A 1,573-nucleotide genomic window follows, 5' to 3' on the forward strand; every position below is an offset into this window, starting at 1 on the left:
TAACCTGTCCCACTCTCTAACCTGTCTCTCTCTCTAACCTGTCTCACTCTCTAACCTGTCTCTCTCTCTAACCTGTCTGTCTCTCTCCTCACAGGTCACAGTGAGACAGATTTTGACTGGCAGCGCTACCTTCAGTCCACAGGCTCTCATGCTGCTCCGCCAAACCTGTTCACGGATCACCCTGCAGTCAGTACTACAGTACTACAAATAGTACTGCAATAGTACTGCAATACTACACATACACCCTGCAGTCAATACTACAAATACTACTGCAATACTATTACGATACTACACATACACCCTGCAGTCAGTATACAGTACTAAAATACTACACATTCATATCTCATCAAATAGTTACAATGAGATTCTATCTGTCTGCCTGTCTGCCTGCCTGTCTGCCTGCCTGTCTGTCTCTCAGAGCTGTGAGTTCAGGGTGGGGATGAAGCTGGAGGCTGTTGACAGGAAGAACCCCGGACTCGTCTGCGTCGCCTCCGTTGCTGATGTCATCGATGACGACTTCCTGGTTCACTTCGACAACTGGGACGACTCGTACGACTACTGGTGAGACAGACAGACAGACAGACAGACAGAGAGACAACGTGTCTCACAACATTATGGGATGGATCCCTTCAGAGATAGACCTTTAGTTAAAGAGTAAGATCATTTTAGTTTAACATGAAACAGAAATCACCATCACCAAACCCACCAGACTCCATGTAAATAATCACTACTTTTAGTGTGTATAGAGCAGCATATCTCCACCAGACTCCATGTAAATAATCACTACTTTTAGTGTGTATAGAGCAGCATATCTCCACCAGACTCCATGTAAATAATCACTACTTTTAGCGTGTATAGAGCAGCATATCTCCACCAGACTCCATGTAAATAATCACTACTTTTAGCGTGTATAGAGCAGCATATCTCCACCAGACTCCAAACTAAAAGGATCTTACTGTCTAACTAAAAGCTAAATCTCTGCAGGGATCCGTCCAGTAAAATCTGACAGTTTATATTAATGCTACCGGTGATTTGTTGTTGTGTTGATGACCAGGTGTGACAGCAGCAGTCCGTACATCCATCCTGTGGGCTGGTGTGAACAACAGGGACGCCCGCTCACTGCCCCCCAGGGTACTTACACACCCAGTTTTAATACTCTGAAGTAATCAGAGTACTTATACAGAGTACACTGTAATCAGTACTTTTGTTTCAGGTCACCCAAACCCAGAGAACTTCCTGTGGGAGGAATACCTACAGGAAACTGGCTCCACCCCCGCCCCCCCCACAGCCTTCACACGGGTGAGGAAACGGGGGGAGAGAAGGAAACAGGGAGGCAGAGAAACAGGAAGGGAAGGAAAAAAAAAGGAAGGGAGTAAACAGGAAGGGACGAAACAGGGAGGGAAGGAAACAAAAAGGAAGGGAGGAAACAGGAAGGGACGAAACAGGGAGGGATGGAGGAAACAGGGAGGGAGATAAACAAGAAGGAGGGGAGGACACAGGAAGGGATGGAGGAAACAGGGAGGGAGAGAAACAGGAAGGGATGGAGGAAACAGGGAGGGAGAGAAACAGGAAG

The 1,573-nt window shown here is 46.8% G+C and overlaps 1 protein-coding gene across 1 annotated transcript; it reads left to right on the plus strand.

Annotated features, from left to right (window-relative positions):
* Window positions 1-76: 76 nt before the first annotated feature.
* Window positions 77-1,299, plus strand: LOC117940880 (lethal(3)malignant brain tumor-like protein 4; the record flags this gene model as incomplete). The annotated part of the gene is made up of 4 exons (XM_034866001.1): window positions 77-186; window positions 419-561; window positions 1,055-1,131; window positions 1,214-1,299. Coding segments are annotated over exons 2-4 (285 nt in total), but the record flags the coding sequence as incomplete, so codon positions are not given.
* Between the last annotated feature and the right edge of the window lie 274 nt (window positions 1,300-1,573).

The sequence above is a fragment of the Etheostoma cragini genome, unplaced genomic scaffold (assembly GCF_013103735.1).
Source record: "Etheostoma cragini isolate CJK2018 unplaced genomic scaffold, CSU_Ecrag_1.0 ScbMSFa_3615, whole genome shotgun sequence".
NCBI classification, from domain to species: Eukaryota; Metazoa; Chordata; class Actinopteri; order Perciformes; family Percidae; genus Etheostoma; species Etheostoma cragini.